Source organism: Balaenoptera physalus, assembly GCF_965194825.1.
Source record: "Balaenoptera physalus genome assembly, chromosome: 10".
NCBI lineage: Eukaryota > Metazoa > Chordata > Mammalia > Artiodactyla > Balaenopteridae > Balaenoptera > Balaenoptera physalus.
In genome coordinates, this window is record NC_138889.1 from 13,569,649 (window position 1) to 13,583,799 (window position 14,151).

The 14,151-nt window shown below is 51.7% G+C and overlaps 1 protein-coding gene across 7 annotated transcripts in view; it reads right to left on the minus strand.

Annotated features, from left to right (window-relative positions):
- Nucleotides 1-13,558, minus strand: part of POU2F3 (POU class 2 homeobox 3) — an 82,483-nt gene extending 68,925 nt beyond the window's left edge. For 2 of the 7 annotated variants that reach the window (XM_082410908.1, XM_082410913.1), the window contains exons 1-2: nucleotides 13,341-13,556; nucleotides 6,883-6,951 (exon numbers count right to left, since the gene is read on the minus strand). In XM_082410908.1, coding sequence (XP_082267034.1) covers nucleotides 6,883-6,951; nucleotides 13,341-13,368 — 97 coding nt within the window. In that variant the 5' untranslated portion in view covers nucleotides 13,369-13,556. Of the gene's footprint in view, nucleotides 1-6,882; nucleotides 6,952-8,806; nucleotides 8,953-13,340 lie in introns of all 7 variants that reach the window. The other 5 variants (XM_082410911.1, XM_082410909.1, XM_082410912.1 and 2 more) reach the window with 4 other exon arrangements.
- Between the last annotated feature and the right edge of the window lie 593 nt (nucleotides 13,559-14,151).

Genomic DNA, 14,151 nt, shown 5'->3' on the forward strand with positions numbered 1-14,151 from the left:
GAAGTAAAACGACTGGTCCTGCAGCCCACGTTGTTTGAAGCGGTGCCCTAAGGAATGACCACTGATGAAACGAAGCGGAGCTCCAGATGGTAAAAGACAGCACACAGATGCCCCCCACCCGGCCCCCTCGCTTTGTTCCCTCTTAGGCTGGAGAGAAAAGGAGGTCCGTGTTCTTCTGGGGGCTGCAGAGATGGCGGCTGGGGTGGGGAAGGTGGCCCTTCCTTAAAGAGATCTCCGAAAGGAAGCGGGACGGTGCCAGGCAGGATTTGGCTCATTCACCTGCACTGGTGCTAATGTTTAACATAATTTTATATTTACAAACATACCTGCTACTCAGAGGCAAGTATTAATTTAGTCCATAGGGACTATTATCCGTCTTGAGATTGCAACATACACGCCCCTAAACACACTCATATATAGTGTGTTTAGACTTTAAAGTATCTTAACTCATTTCTGGACATGAATGTGTTATAAACCTCCTGATTTCTAGCAACATATAAAAAAACACTGCTATTAAAAACACTTCACAACACTTTCATCTGAGCAGCATGGTCCTGCCCTGTGGGGTTGGGTTTGGGACTAGATGGGTGAGAAAGTGTGGCACAGGTGGGAGCTGCTGTAGTAGCTCTTTTATTTGCAGAGGTTCTCTGTGTGCTACAGGCAGGTACCTCCTGACCCCACAGGCTGCTCTCCCGAGACCTCTGGCACACACGGCCACAGTATGAAGCCTGGATGGTGAATTAGTACCTCCTCATCTCCCTGCACATAAACTGGTAACGTGGTGAGATGGAAGCCACTCTGGTTTGAGAAGGCCAGAACCAGGGGCAAGGGGCTTATGCTGCAGCATGAGGGTTATAGACAAGAGATAAGAAAGGACTTCCCGACACTGAGAATTGTATCCTACAAGAATAGGTGGCCAAGAGAAATTGTGGGGTTAGCTTTTCTTAAGGATGGAGGATAAATGAGGGGAAAATAGCTCTAAGAACAAGATCCTTTATTTTCCAGGGATGGTTTTGAAATGTCTTCAAAGGAAGAGAGAGGTATGGGCAAGATATCCTCTCAGAATCCAGGGATTCATATCAGTTCCCCCTGGACATCTGGAGGGGCTGTGGCTTCCTTTTTCTCCTCCAGAGAGGTAAGAGCGAGAGTGGGTACAGACCGAGGCACAGGACCAGAGTCACCAGGCTTGAATCCTAGAGCCCACCCAGCTCATTCTCTTCACTTTACTCCCCCAAGCCCTCTCCTCCCCATATTATGACAAGGAAACTCGAGTCTAAGGCACAAGCAGACTTGTCCCACACTGCTCAGTGACAGAGCTTTGTCTTGTCTCCTGAACATTTCTGATAATTATCAACCTAATGACGGACTGTATTTGTATGGTGACATACACTTTGCAAAGTGCTTTCACACCCACTCTGTCATTTAATCACAGAAGGGTGTGTGTGTGTGTGTGTGTGTGCGCCCATGTGTCTCATTTAGAAAGAGCTGTCAATAGGAGACAGTTCTGCACCTTCCCCCAAGTCTCACCTCACTCCAGGTACTTCCTAGGCTTCTCTCGTCCTCTCTGTCATTGAAAGAATAGTTCTATTCCATAAACATTTGGGTTAAAACCCACACACGTCTCTAGAGCCTTCTGCCTGTTTCTGCCTGGAACTGCATCTCTTCGTCGCAGTGAGACGTAGTTTCTTTATCCTTGGCTCTTTTATTGGAGACTCAGTACGGTGGAGATGGCGAGGTCCCAGGAATGAACTGACCAAGAGGAGGTTTCTCTGCTTGGGTCAGTTACTCATTATTTCTTTGGGCCTTAAGGAGAATCACTAACCTCTCTGGTCTCCCCTACATAATCGTGTCCATTCCTTCTTAAAGCCATGCAGAAAGTTGCCAGGTTTAAGTGAGGAGACTTTCTGCAAAGGGTCCCCACACAGCTAACTCCCCTGGATGGTCCTTCCGGACGGGGGGACACTGTGAGCCATTTCACCTCTCAGATGGGCAACTGAAGCAGAGAAGAAGGGCAGCAGGAAGGGAGGACTGACAGAGTCCAGTCCCCACCCGCTTCCTGCTTGCTCCCCTTTTCCTCCCCTGGGCTCCCCTCGTGGAGCCCTTCCTTCCCAGATCTCTGAGCAGGACAAGGGTCCTAAGGCGTCTGCTCCACTGTCATCTGGGTCTGCAACCCCCCACTCCACCAATGACAATTGAGCCTGCAGAATGCGGGGAGCCGGGGCTGGTGTGTTGGTGAGGTTGGCTCAGGATGAGAGAAGAGATGGAGACAGTTCTCTCCAAGGCCAGATTCTCACCCTCCACAGTCCACCAAAGGGAGTGAGTGGACCCCAGCTCTTTCCCTCTCTTCCCCAGCAAGCACATTTTGGCACCAGACAAGGCTTCTGCCTCTTGGATGAGATCAACCCCACAGCAGGGGCTTGGCTCTCCTCCGGCCAAGGAGGAGAGCCAAGCCCCTTGGCTGGAGCCGCCTGCCATAATTTCGGCATCTCCCTGATGCTGCCACTCTCTTGTGTCCTCTGTCCCTGGTTCCCTGTGCTGGTCCCCAGTCTTCCCACCACCATCTCTGGGTAAATAGTCACTAGAAAGACCCAAGTTTAATTCTTTCATTTGCTAGATACAGAATCTTGGGGAGATCAGCTAACCAGCCTCAATTGCCCCGTCTGCAAAGTGGGATGGTGCCATCTACCCTCACAGAATTGTTGTAAAGTCCAAACGCACTGTTTGAATGTGCTCTTCCAAACACAAGTTGGCCCTGTGATCCACTCCACCATGAAGCCCTGGAGGAAAGCTCCTGGAAGACAGGGACTGTTTCGTCATCTTTCTGAGCCCAGGGTCTGACACAAGCGAGGACTGCCAGCGAGGTCGGAGAAGAGGACGGAGCCTGAACAGAGCGAGGTAGCTGGAGGTGTCAGAGGAGAGCGGGCTGAGAGGGACGGTGGAAGGAGGGGATATAGGGGCTGAGGGAGGTGACGGGGTAGATGGGCAGAGCTCAGGGCTGAGGAAGTCCCCACACAAATGCACGGTGTGGGAACTGATGGCAGAGAATTTGGAAAAGCAGAACTGCATACACATCTTTAAAAATTCAGCCCTTAGAGACTATCCAGCCCCAAACCCTCCTTAACGGGGAGGAAAATAAATGTCTGGGGGGGGGGCGGGAAACATTTGCCCAATAATCTGCAGGGAGTTAATAGCCTGGAGTCAGGCCGGAGTTTGATTACTGGTTAGAAGCTGTGTGATCCTGGGCTAGTTAGTTTCTCATTCTGAGCCACAATTTCCTCATTGATAAAAATGGCAATTGTAAGAATTAAATGAGGTAATGCATGTACAGTTGGCTCCATGTGCCTGGGTATGGGAAGGAGGCTCCGTGGATGTGACTGGCCTTTCCCTTCTTCCTCCCAAGCCCACCGTATTTGTCCTCCCCTGTGTAGGAGGCTACACTGTGACCAGAGTGGTCAAAAGTCATAGGGTTATCTGCTTGGGTGCTTGGGGATGGTCAGTTATGGAGCTGGGAGCTTTTGAAATGTGGGTAAGGCTATGTTCTTATGAACCACTCAGTCGAGAACTGGAAAAAAAAAAAAATCGGTGTCAGCCTCAAGAAGGAAGGAAAAGTAAAAATGGGGAGTAAAAGGAAGGATAGAAAAGCTGATAGTTCAGAAATCTAGAAACAGCTTGGCTTCAGTCTTCTGCGGGGTGTGGAAACAACACTGGCCAGGGCATCGGGAGCCTTCTCTGGTCCCGAGTGCTGTCACAAAGACACTGAATTTCTCCTCTGTCCACCCATGCCTCGGCTTCCTCATAGACCGAAGGAAAGGAAAGAATGAGCTAGCTGCCCTGCCAGGTTTCTACCAACCGGGAGGTCTGTGTCTGGACTAGAGAACGCTCTCCTTTGCAGTCCTGGCCAGTGCGGAGGGGAAATTCACTTCCCTTTCCCAGCTCCCACCTCGAGCCCCTTGGGGATTTCACACAACACAGAGGGTACTCTCAGGGAGCTGGGGCTTTCTAGGTCACCTTTGTTTATAGTTTCTTTAAAACCCAGAGACAAACCACCCCTTAGTTCAGGCACTGTTGGGCAGGGGAATCTGCCTTTTAAAAATCCAAAGGAAGCCATTAAACCAAGTTGGTAATCACTGTGACTCATGATAAGCTTTCCTCTGTAAAAAATGAGTCAGAATGACTTTCCAGGAAGTTTGGTTACTTTAATTAGCTGCCTCTTTTTTTCTTGCCCTTAAAAACATGCAGTAATTTGACAGTCACCTAAGTAAGGATGCTACCAGCCACCAAGCTGAGCCACTAGAAGTGAAGGATCTGGGAATGGAGGCGTTCTGACAGTATGAACTAAAGGGTCTCCTTGGAGTTGAGGAGGACCCACACAGAATCTTTCCCTGAGTGGTGGAAGGAACAAAATCAACCTGTAGGGTTGACCCACTTGGCCTGAGTGAAGGGGAGAAGGGCACCCCAGCTACCTGCAGCCCCAGAACACTTAGCAGCAAGTCTCGTTGTGTATATTACAGAATCACAGAATCTTAATGATGCCATTAGAGGAAATGATGACTGCAGCTGTCATGTGCCAAGCACTGTGCTAAGGGCTTTAAATATCTCAGCTAACTCTCAACCCACTCTCTAAGATGGACATTAATTGTCCTCTTTAGAAGAGATGAGGCTGAATTAACTCATCAGATCATATAACCAGTAAGCAGCAGAGCTGTGATTTTTACCCCAGGTCTGTTTGATTCTAAATCCATACTCTTCAAAGGTCATCTGTTCCCGCCTCCTAGGGAAGCAAAGTGGCTGGTCCAAGGTCACATTTTGAACTGGCAGACACTGAGATGACATGCGTATTCTGAAAGTCCCAGTTTATGTTCAGACTTTCTCCTTCAACCTAGTCTGTGCAAGCTCCCACAGTCCCAGACAGGAGGCCAGAACTTGCTGAGATTGCCTGTAACGCCTTAACCTTCCTAACCCCCACCTAGGTTCTGCACTCCCTCCGCCTCCTGGATCGCTTTTCAGGGTTTCATGTAGATCCTTCTCACTCCTGACACAGTTGCCTTGACTTGGTCCCATAACAAATAACAGAGCACCAGAGCTACCCTGCTAAGTGTGGTCTTCCACCCACATGGACACTCTCTTAGCTGTGTCACCACATACCTGGGGCAATATACCTGGCCCAGGTGAACAGAGTTGGCTCTAGACAGCCTGCTACTGGGAAAGGGTGACTCAACTTCTGAATCAAGGCTTCTGGACTCTGGTTTTTCTCTAGGGAAGAGTTCAGAGCAGAGATGTACCTATTACTACTCATCAGGTGAACTGATATGAAAGCCTTGCTGGAGTTCTGGAGATTAAAGGGAATTTTCTTCACAGCTGGGGAGAACAGATACCCCACTCCACAGACCTTTAGTAAAACATACTCAGCTAATAAATCAATTGACAAATGGTTGCAACTGGCCCACCCTCTCCAAGCTTAACTGTTCCCAGACACAAAGCAAAATATAAAACCTGTACCACTACCCGTGCAAACAGACAGTTTCAATACTAAATTGAGGGCGGAGGGGCAGAAAAGTTTATGGTAAATGTATCCTGCAGATGCCTCCACAAGACCCCCAATTACCGTGTCCCTGATCCTCAGTCTTTTAGCTTCAAGAATGGAACTAGAACGCACCTGAAGACTTGGGAAAAGATTTTTGCTCTGGGGGACATCGATTCTCTTCCACTTCTAATTTCTATGCCTCTAATGATCCAGATGAAAGACGAATTGAGGTCTTGTTGGGATGCTCTTAAAGTTATTTGGTGATGTTACAATTTATGCTCATCTTTCTTTAAGTTCTTTTTAATTATATGGAGCTTTCAAAGCAAGGTTTGGACTATGGAGTTAAAAGCAGAGAGCTATGAAACTTTCTTCTCAATTCTTTCCTGTCCTCTTTCTTTTATTCACAAAGCAAAGTCATCAACAGGCACCAAGCCCTCCTTTCTGGGTCAATTTACCACCCACATGCATGTAATTTGGAAGAGGAACACTTGTACATGGGCCTCTTTGATTAGTTCCTTGAGTAGGATTATTGAGAAATCTGGGGTTAAAAGGCCTTAGCTCCCATCTACTAAAGACACATTCTGCCTTCTGTCAGTCAGTAGCAGCTGGGAACACAGCCTGCTGCTTCTAGGGGTCTTGAAAAAAAATGGTACTGATGAACCTAGTTGCAGGGCAGGAATAAAGAGGTAGACATAGAGAATGGACTTGATGACATGGGGTGGGAGGGAAAAGCTGGGGTGAAGTGAGAGTAGCATCGACATATATACACTATCGAATGTAAAAATAGTTGGCTGGTGGGAAGCAGCAGCATAGCACAGGGGGATCAGCTCAGTGCTCTGCGATGACCTAGAGGGGTGGGATAGGGAGGATGGGAGGGAGGCTCAAGAGGGAGGGGATATGGGGACATGTGTATGCACATGGCTGATTCGCTTTGTTGTACAACAGAAACTAACACGGTATTGTGAAGTAATTATACTCCAATGAAGATCTATTAAAAAAATAGTAGAAAAAACAAAAAGCAAAAAAAAACAAATGTTACTTAAAAATGAAAAAAAGAAAAAAGAAAAAAGTGAATCTCCTGCCTAACTTCTTGTTTGTTTCTAAGGATCTGGCCCTTTCCTAGCCTAGCTTCAGAGGCTTTGTTCCGCTGTAGACCAATGTCTACCGTTCAAAGGCTCCAGGGTCATACCCCCTGTCTCTAGGGAATCCCTTCATTTCCTAAGACCCAGCCTTTGGGTCTGATTGGCTGAAAGACCAAGCCAGAAGAGATACCACATTATTCCATTATTTGATGAATTCCAGTAACTCTGTCCTGCCCTTGCTTTTCTGTTTCATTCCCCAGAAGAGAAGACCCTTACCTGTCTCCACCTGGCCGAGAGCACTTCGAGCAACTGTGGAATCTGCTACATCCCCACTCATCTTGATATCTGCAGGGAAAACACAACTGATTTTAGTAACAGGTCACAATTTTTCTTGCTACGACATATGTGGCTTTAACTAAACAGCGAAGATGAATGTGTAATTACAACAAGCATCAGACTTTCAAATTCCTGATTCCTAAACATACAACTATTAGAATATTCATAAGCTCAGGGCACATATCCCATCCTCCCAGACTTGCTTCCTTTCCCCCTTTCTCCAGTGCTACTGCAGGGTCTGTCCCCTTTGCATCATTCATTGCCACTTCCTTCTATCATCAGGCTCAGTTGGTAAAAATTTAACAAGGGGAAGGGTACAGCGGAGGGTGGGGAATGGGGAGAATGCTTCTCATTCTCCATCCTCATTTCCTTTGGGATTTGGGGAATGTCTGTTATTTTTTAAAGTAGCATAAGAAATAGCCATCTCCCGTCCTCCCCCTCATAATAACTCTACCCTGGGAGGTAAGAGTACCCTTGAACCAAGGCTTGCCCTTCTCATCTTTTTTAGCCAATCCTGCCTCTATTCTCTGCTTGATTCTCAGAGGTTAGCCCACTGTCTGGTGATCAAACCCTAGTTCCTGTGTGGCCCTCCTTGGAAACCCTTACCTTCTCTCCTACTCCTTCAACGTTCTCGGTAAGAAAGGGATGGCAGGCGGGTCAGTGCCCCGAGGAGAGAGAAGACCTACACAAGGCCCCCTGTCTCAGCCCCCAAGTGCTGCGGGTCTGGTCTCTCTGCCCTGCTTCATTTCAATAAATTAAACATTTACCCACAACAGACAGCTGCCACTGCCTAAGAGGCCCCTAAGTCTCCTCAAGGGTCAGCAAAGAGAAGGAAAGAGACAACTTTGAGCTAACTCACTCTCAGCTCCTCTCCTTATGAAACCACCCAAATACTGAAGCCGTTAAAGACAGAAGAATATTTTATTCAAATCATGTTGACCACCCCCCTTCTCTGGGGCAGCACTTTAACTCTTTCAAACCAGATACAGTCTTGGTGAGCCAATTTGCATACCGGGCTCCCCAGCCAATGCTGGGTAAGCAGGCCGTCTTAATTTGCGCCACGTAATCGGGCAGTTGACAGTCTGGATGCCTGAGGTCTGGAGATGATCAGGATGAGGGAGAAGGGTGGACCTCCGCCCCAGGAAAAGCAGGAAGAAACCGACTTTTATTTCTTCTTCTTCTTCTTCTTTTTTTTTTTTTTAGGGCAATGATGTGTGTGGCTCTGGCAGAGATTTAAAGTGTGGTCCCAGGGGGTGTAGTGACTGCAATGCAGGAGGGGTGACTGCCATGCCAAGCAAGACAGAGATGGGGAGTCCCAAGGTTCTCCAGCCCTTGGAACACCCCAGGAGCATGGGAGGGAGTAAGCAACCTTGGAAGCCACTGTAGTTTGAGGAATAGTTTTGAGACCAGTCAAAGTGATGACTCCCAGGTAAATACTTGGAGCTCCGTACAGCCCTCCCCAGACATCCACACTGTCCTGCGTGGTTACAGACCTCTAGCGGAAACCCTGCAACCACACTTCCCACCCCTCTCAGTGCACTACATTTAAGAAGGCATTTCTCCAGCCTAACCAAAGTCCTTCCTGCTGCAGTTGGAAACTTTTTGTACGGTCTGTCATGCATGAATATGCAGAGTAACTAGTGTGGGCCACCTGGACACGTCTGCAAAGGGCTTCTGCTACTCCACGCTTTCTGCTCCAGTGGGGAAATGGGCTTAGCTTCGTCCCACCCATGAAGTCCCACAGTGGAGCTGGGCATTGCCTATTACAGATCGGCTCAGTCACACTTCCCCATAGGGATCCTTCAACAGTGCTGAGAAAACGTCAGAGACTGCTGGGAAGGGGCGGGAGGGGGTGAGTGCTTACCCTCAGTGGGCTTTTAAACCTGCTTCAGTAGCGCCGGGAATTCAGAGCATGGGTTTTGACAGCAGACAGACCTGGATTTAATCCCAGTGCCATCCTAACTAGCACAGGGGGACCCCGGCCACATATTTGAACCTCAGTTTTCTCAGCTAAAAAAAAAAAAATGAGAAAAATGATACTTCCCAGAGTTATAGTGAGGAGCAAATAAGATACTGAATGAAAACTGCCTGGCACAGTTTCTGGCACAAAGGAAGCACGTGATAAATGAATTAACTAAACAGATACTTAGGCTTCGATGGGAGTCCCCTTCTCCCATTACAGTAAACAGCTTTGGTTTTTCTGTCTAAGCAATATCGTAATTTGTCCTTTACCTGGGAAGCCATCTGCATGCTCCAAATTCTGACTTCATGGGAAAAATGCTCACGGGGACAGGGAGAGTTGAAGAGGTAGTGAGGGTGGGATGATGACCAGGTATTCTGAATCAACTTACTTCAAACATCTGACGTTTAAGAAGGGTAACTTTTTAGCTAAACCATAATTCTATGCCTGTAACCCAAACACTCCCCCAACACCCATTCCCTGCACCACCTTTAACTCTACCCAAAAGCCATCTCTCTGATCTTTTAAATTAGCATAAAAGGTGGTCCTGGGCTTCCCTGGTGGCGCAGTGGTTGAGAATCTGCCTGCCCATGCAGGGGACACGGGTTCGAGCCCTGGTCTGGGAAGATCCCACATGCCGCGGAGCAACTAGGCCCGTGAGCCACAACTACTGAGCCTGTGCATCTGGAGCCTGTGCTCCACAACAAGAGAGGCCGTGATAGTGAGAGGCCCGCGCACCACGATGAAGAGTGGCCCCTGCTTGCCGCAACTGGAGAGAGCCCTCGCACAGAAACTAAGACCCAACACAGCCAAAAATAAATAAATAAATAAATAAATAATAATTTAAAAAAAAAAAAAAAAAGGTGGTCCTAATCATGTCTAAAAATAACTTTTGAAGGAGTCAAAGGCTCCACACTCTGCCAGGACATGTACTCGTTGGATGTACCCATTATGGGAGCAACATCGTGATACTTTGGGATTGCACAGGGGTTTGATTCTGAATGGAGGGTCAGGCTGAGATGATCTGTAAAACCTCTTAACTCCCAGCAGCAGCCCCTCCTTACACATCTGTGAACCAGGATGTGTGTGTGAACCTGCGGGAGCAAAGTCCACGGGGCAGCACTTCCCCAGGCTGCAGGCTGAGTGTCCACAGTGTCCTGGACCTCCTGGGCCCAGGCTATGCCAGGAAAGCAAAAGGCCCACTACTCTCTCTCCTACTGTCCACCTTCATCTCTTCGGAAGGGACTGGAATTCCCTCCTTGCTTCTCCCTCCCGCACCCACTGCTGCAGGCACTTCTACCAGAGGGAATTCAAGGGGCCCACTGGTCCTACTTCTGAGCTAGCCAGGGCTCCAACTCTCCTCTGGAGGAGATGCCTCTCGTCTCTTCTTCAAGAGAAATGCACTTCCTCTCAAGAGACCTTCCAACCCAATGGTCCTGAGCTGGAACTGGTATCAGTCTGTGAGACTTGATCCTTCTTTCCCAACCCTGACAGGGAACAGCTCACAGTGAGGAAAAGGGCAAAAAAGAGATGCTCTGGGACTAACCAGGTGTCCCCCTCTGGCTGCTTTCCCACTGTTTCCTCCATCTCTTCTCTCCCTCCTGAGCTTTCTGTCTGACTCTTGTCTACCTGCCTTGGGCCTGGGAGGGAGGAGCCCCTCCTTAGCCGGGGTGCCCCTGTGTCTGGTGACCTCATGCCCGCTGAGGTGTTTGTGCTCCCACGTGAGAGGTGTTCTACAAAATACAAAGTGCTGAGGTCCCGGGCCAACCTGAATCACGGCTGGTACCCAGGTTATCAGAGCAAAAAGATGGGCTGACTCAGGGGCCGCAGTGCTTGTGGAGCTGCTGAGTGGGGGACCTTATGCACTACTTTATGTGCCCCTGCTCCCCCTCCATCCCCCCCAAACTGTTGCAGTAGATCAATGGAGGGGGAATCCCCAAGGGCCTAGGACTGGGGATTTACAGGGCAAGTGCTGTTTATGAAGCATCCGCAGGACACAGGATCGCTGGGAGGGGAAAAATAGGGCTCAGAAGAGACCAGATTTCCACAGAGAGGATCCTGGACTGAGAGACCCTAGAGAGGGGCCCACAGGGAGACACTCCATAGACGGACCCTCCCTCAGAGACCCCACAGCAGGGCCCTCGATGACAGACCTTACAAAGATGACCCCGGACTAAAAAGCCCACTGAGAAGACCCAGCAAAGGGAGCCCTCAAATGGAGACCTAGTCAGAGAGGCCCCACAGAAAGTCCCAAACTGAGCGATCCCTTTGAGGTCTCCAAAGGGGAACCAAACACCACAGAGGGGCCGGGAAACCTCACAGGGAGGCCAGACAGCCCTGAGGGGAGATAGACTACAGAAGCGGGCTGGGGAGCAGTGGCAAGCAAATGTAGAGAGATGACTCAGGTCACCCACCCGAGGTAGACAGGTAGACGGAGACCCCACCTGAGGAGTCAGTGCACCCTGGGTTTAGCTCAATCACCCCCTTTGTGTCTGCCTGCAGGGGACAGGGCTGGGGGAGGTGCCTGGGCTTCTGAAAAGCGTCAGCCTGGAGCTTCCTCCCAGGCCAGGCATGGAGGGATGGCCTCCTCACCTCAACCTCACCCTCTCTTTCCTGCTCTCGGCTAGATCCTCTTAGCCCCCAGGCGGCCTCCCTGCTGGGTCCCAGCTGCCCCCCCTCCTCCCACTTCCCCCAGAACAGGAGCCTCCAGTAGACAATGAGGTGGAAAACCCCCTGGAAGTCTCTGATCTTGGTCCTAAAGAACTTCCCACTGGGGGCGTGCCTTCAAGTCTTGTTCCCATGCACACCTAGGCCTTCTTGGCGGAAAGTGGAGGAAGGAGAACCCGGGATCTGCCCCCAGCTATGTCCAGCTCCATGGTACTACAAGGTCTGAAAATGGACTTTCCCCAACCATTGGGTGATACCCAGTTGGATGATTCTTTCCGCCACACCGAGCCCTCCCTGGCATGTCCTGGCACCTGGGGATCCTCTCAGAGCTAACACCTCACCGCCTGCTGGTTTTCACTCAGCCCCACCAGGACTGCGTCTGGGAAACTGGGTCTCCCCCGTGCACCCACTGCTGCTTGATTTCAAGGATTGGCGGCTCCAGGATGGGCCAAAGCCTCCAGCCTGCCCTGCTCCTCGGGGTAGGTCACGAGAATTGACTCCCTCACTCTTCCTCCAGAAAAGAGAGGTAACAAAGTTCCTGTCAACAGCCCTGAAGTCCTTAATGAAGGTCATTCATTGGGTGTTGCCCCCTTTAAGAGGCAAGTTGCTGGTTTGAAATGGCCAAATCAGGCTCAGCTTTCTCCACGTCGAGTCCATCTCTGCTCAGGCCCTCAGACCTACAGAAGGCCCACCCCGACACCAAGTCCAACCTCCAGGATTAGTAGCTCCGGTCCTTGCCCGGCTGTGGAAGGACGGATCAGCAAGGTGAATGGAGGGGTCTCGGTTCACTCCATGCCCACAGACCTTTCACACAGAAGAAACTGACTCCCGGAAAAGCATTTCCATGGCCTACGTTCCCACCCCTGAGGAGAGGAGGGCTTGATATCTAAATCCATGGGACATGGAACACAGAGGATGCATCTCTCACTGCCCCCCCCAACAGACACAGAGATGGAAGCGCTTTCCCACAGGCCCCTGTGCAGGCTGCTCCTCCTGTGGGGTCCCACAGAGCTCCCGCTCAGCCCCTGCACATGGACCCCCCAGCCCCGCCACGCACCAGCTTACAGCACTGCCTAGACTCACGGAGCAGGGGAGCAGGTACGCCTTCACGGGTGGGGTCTGCTCCACCTCCCCTCCCAACACACCTGGGGACAGGTAGACTCACCTCTGATACACACGGACACATGCTTCCCTAGGCCCTAATCAACACATGTGCACCATGTCACCTGCCCCAGGTGTGCCTCTGTAAATGCCCAGCTCCACTCACTTTTCCTAGGCACCCCCTAGACCTTACAAGTATCCACTCTCCCTATACTTCACGTAAATGCCTGGGACACCAAACACGCAACATGTGGATACACGTATTTCCCTCACTTCTGCACTCCAAGGTCCACACCCCTGGCTGAGCCAGTGAGCCACCCTTCTGCAACCAGTGAACAGGGCAACTTCCCCGAGACTACCACAGCTCAGCACGCCCAGGTCCCACACGGCTGCGGCTCTCCAGATGCCAGGGCTCTCCAGATGCCAGGGCTCTCCAGATGCGAGGCTTCAGAAGCCCTCCCACCCTCCACCCCGTAGCCCCTACCTTCATTCTTCCCCAAAGTCCCCCAGACGTACCCTGCGCCCGCCCGCTCCGGCGGACCCGCTATCCACACTGCCCTCTCCTGGCCGCTGGGGAACAAGACCCCCCCCCCCGAGAGCGGCGCCCCTGTCCTTCGCCCCTGCCCGAGCGCAGTGACACCTGTCAGAGCTCGCGCCCTCCGCCCCTCACCTGGGTGCATGGGTTCCAGATTCACCATCCTGCCCCAGGCGGGGCCAAAGCCAGCTTCCCCCCAGGCCCCTCGCGTCTGCCCCAGCCGGGCCCCCGGGGAAGCCAGGGTCTCCTTCCTCCCGCCCCCGGCCGCCGCCGCCGCCGCGGGAGCCGCCGCCGGAGCCGTCGCCGCAGCCGTCGCGCGCTCCGCTGCTCCCTCCCGCCCACCCGGGCAGCACTCGGCGCGGCGGGATTGCCACACTCCCCAGGTGAGCGCGCGGCGGGGCGGGGGCCGCGGGCCACGCCCCCTGGCAGGGCCCCCGCGCCTGGCCCCTGGCCCAGGCAAAGCAGCGATTTGCATTCGGGGAGCCGGGGGCCGGGGGAGGGGGCAGGCGGTGCTGCCGGGGCGGGTCCTGACCCTGCGGAACACCTGTCCGCCCCGGACCCGCCAACGGCCTCTCCCCACCGCGCCCGGCCCGCCGGCTTGCCCTACTGAGGACCCCCTGGCGGATTAAACAGCGTGGTGGTCGGGGGGCGGGCTGAGCTTCCGTCTGGACAGACTCCCCAGCCCTGCGAGGAGCTCTGGAAGTGTTTGGAGAAGCCGCGGGAGTGCGCTGGGAAGAATCTGGTGTTGGAATCCTACCTCTCAGCCGCTTACCGGCTGTGTGACATGAGACAAGGCTCATCATCTCCCTGAACTCAGTTTACTCAGCCGTAAAATGCGGCAGGTGCTAATCTTAACTGGCATCTATCTATCTGAAGTTAGCAGGTGGTCAAGCTCACCTAGGCCCCCCCCCCCCGTGCATCCTCACCACATCCTGGGACCTAGATG